This window comes from Mauremys reevesii, linkage group 4 (assembly GCF_016161935.1).
Source record: "Mauremys reevesii isolate NIE-2019 linkage group 4, ASM1616193v1, whole genome shotgun sequence".
NCBI classification, from domain to species: Eukaryota; Metazoa; Chordata; order Testudines; family Geoemydidae; genus Mauremys; species Mauremys reevesii.
In genome coordinates, this window is record NC_052626.1 from 148815115 (window position 1) to 148818225 (window position 3111).

General features: G+C 62.3%; 1 protein-coding gene across 1 annotated transcript; it reads right to left on the reverse strand.

Moving 5' to 3' along the window:
• Positions 1–592: 592 nt before the first annotated feature.
• On the reverse strand, positions 593–2724 carry LOC120403331 (NAD(P)(+)--arginine ADP-ribosyltransferase 2-like). Its single transcript, XM_039534314.1, has 3 exons — positions 1876–2724; positions 1652–1687; positions 593–652 (listed from the first exon to the last, which is right to left on the reverse strand). Exons 1-3 carry the CDS (start codon positions 2498–2500, stop codon positions 639–641), a joined length of 675 nt encoding a protein of 224 aa, XP_039390248.1. The 5' UTR covers positions 2501–2724; the 3' UTR covers positions 593–638.
• Between the last annotated feature and the right edge of the window lie 387 nt (positions 2725–3111).

Consider the following 3111-nt stretch of genomic DNA (forward strand, 5'->3'; position numbering starts at 1 on the left):
CTCTGGGCCCGGGGGTTCAGAATCCTGGACGTGCCGGGCTGGAAGGGACCCCGAGAGGTGCCCCCTGCGCAGAGACCAGGTCCTAAGGACCCCGAGCCCAGCCCTGACGGGGGGGTGTCCAACCTGTTCTTATAAACCTCCAGTGACGGGAGACCTCCCCGCCCCGGGAAGCTAAGAGCCGAGCGGCCTCGTGCGTTAGAAAGTTTTTCCTGTGATCTAAACTTAGGGTGACCAGACGTCCCCTTCTTATAGGGACAGTCGTGATTCTTGGGTCTTTTTCTTCTATAGGCTCCAATTACCCCCAACCCCGGTCCTGATTTTTCTCGTTTGCTGCCTGGTCGCCCCAGCTAAAGGCCATCTCTCTGGCTGCAGATTAACCCCCGTACGTCTCGCCTGAGCGGCGGGGAAATGCACCGGGGGAGAAGCTGTGGGGGAAAGCGCAGCCCTGTGAGGGAAGAAGCTCAAAGGGGAGTAAAGCGAGTGGTGGGGGCGAGGGGGGTTTTGCTGCAGTGATTCCCCGTTAGCGAGAGCGGAAAAGCACAGGGGGAATTTTTGCTCGCCTAGGCAGACAAGGCCACGCACGCGATGATCCCTGCAGCTCCTGGCCAAAGGCGGCCTCCCCTCCTCGCTCCGGTGCCTCACAAATGCAGCACTGCGGGGAGACACAGACATGCCCCACGTTAGCCAGCAGGACACCCCTCAGCACAGCGGGGTCAGGTCCGTTCTTCCCCCGGCATGGGGGGTAACTGGGGCACAGCGATGTGCCTAAACTGGGGACAGAACCCAGGAGTCCTGGCTCCCAGCCACCCCTGCTCTAACCCACCAGCCCCCACTCCCTTCCCAGAGCCAGGGACAGAACCCAGCAGTCCTGGCTCCCAGCCCCCCCTGCTCTAACCCACCAGCCCCCACTCCCTTCCCAGAGCTGGGGAGAGAACCCAGGAGTCCTGGCTCCCAACCCACCTGCTCTAACCCACCAGCCCCCACTCCCCTCCCCAAGCTGGGGAGAGAACCCAGGAGTCCTGGCTCCTAGTCCCCCTGCTCTAACCCACCAGCCCCCACTCCCCTCCCCGAGCTGGGGAGAGAACCCAGGAGTCCTGGCTCCCAGCCCCCCTGCTCTAACCCACCAGTCCCCACTCCCCTCCCCGAGCTGGGGAGAGAACCCAGGAGTCCTGGCTCCCAGCCCCCCTGCTCTAACCCACCAGCCCCACTCCTCCCGAGCTGGGAGAGAACCCAGGAGTCCTGGCTCCCAGCCCCTGCTCTAACCCACCAGCCCCACTCCTCCCGAGCCGGGAGAGAACCCAGGAGTCCTGGCTCTCAACCCAACCCACCAGCCCCCATTCCCCTCCCCGAGTTGGGGAGAGAACCCAGGAGTCCTGGCTCCCAACCCCCCACCAGCCCCCACTCCCCTCCCCGAGCTGGGGAGAGAACCCAGGAGTCCTGGCTCCCAGCCCCCCTGCTCTAACCCACCAGTCCCCACTCCCCTCCCCGAGCTGGGGAGAGAACCCAGGAGTCCTGGCTCCCAGCCCCCCTGCTCTAACCCACCAGCCCCCACTCCCCTCCCAGAGCTGGGGAGAGAACCCAGGAGTCCTGCAACTACTGTCTCTACCCTCCCACGCACAACCTGCCCAGCCGAGGGATGAGCCCCTTGTACCTTGGTGACGAGGGCATTTCTTCACATTGGGGTCTCCTGGAAAATAGAAAAGAGGCAGTTCATTTTCCTTGTCGCCCCAAGACACCCCGTCCCCTGCCCTGCTGCTGGACTGGAGCCGGCGCCCCCTAGCGGGGAAGGGCCCCATGTCCCACTGAGCTGTTGCCTGTTCTGAACCCCCTGGTGGAACCCCATAGCTCACGTCCCTCCTGCCTCCCCATCCTCACCTCTCCCTGTGTAGGCACAGTTGTGGTTGCTGCAGACCCCCACCGACGTGGCGTGGACAGTCTCGCTCGTCAAGGTGCCCTGGATCCTGGTGACCCGGAACATCTCGGAAGGCGGCACCAGCACCTCTTGTTCATAAGGGAAGTAGGACAGGCCTTGAACCCCGTACCCCGTGCAGGAAACCAGGACGAAGAAGGTCCTGTGGCCGAAATTGCCCGCCTTCTTCGAGCTCGTTGAGGTGGAGGTGAACTGGCCGAAGCGGAACAAGTCCTTGACGTCGAATTTTTCGTTGGTTCCTCTGTAGACGGTGGCACAAGTGGGCTTTCTCCCCCATATCTCTTTGGGCGCCTGGGTCAGCAGGAAATGCAAGGCCTTGAAGGGGTACCTGGCGTAGGCGCTGGGTCCCATCCAGCCCGTCCGGGTGGCCGCGTTGAAGTCCCTGTACAGAGGCGGGTTGTTTAAGGTGTAGGCCACCACGGCGACGCTGCAGAAAGCTTTCATTGTGTTGGGGAAGGTGTACGTATTTGTCTTCCTCATCCACTCCTTCTTGGCCTTGTCCCAAGCCAGGTAGAAGATCTTGTTCTTGGTCAGCTCCTTAGTGATCAGGGACAGGAGATGTTGCCTCATGGCATACTCGCAGCCTTTGTACAGGTCGTCCACCGAGGAGGAGGCCAAATTGAGTGTGGGGTTTCCTGCTCCCACGCAGGTCCCGGGGGGGCTGGCCTAGGAGAGGGTTTGGCTCATGGTCAGGCGTGACACGAGGCGCACGGCGACGTCATTTGAGGCAGAACTAATTCGCTCCGGTCCCTCCCGCTGGGAAGAAGGTGGGGGCTGATTGCAATGGGAATGGCCAGCTCTAGTGGTTGGAGCAGGGAGGGTATTGGAGGCGCTAGGACTCCTGGGTTCTATTCCCCGGGCTGGGAGAGGAGTAGGGTCTAGTGGTTAGAATGGGGGGGCTGGGAGCCAGGACTCCTGGGTTCTCTCCCCAGCTCTGGGAGGGGAGTGGGGTCTAGTGGGTTAGAGATGGGGGTGCTGGGAGCCAGGACTCCTGGGTTCTCTCCCCGGCTCTGGAAGGGGAGTGGGGTCTAGTGGTTACAGCAGGGGGGGCTGGGAATCAGGACTCCTGGGTTCTATTCCCAGCTCTGGGAGGGGACTGGGATCTACCAGTTCGAGGGACCTCAGCGCCTGGCTGGTCCTTGGGAACGAGCATAATCAACAGGGTGAATCTGGCCCCAGGT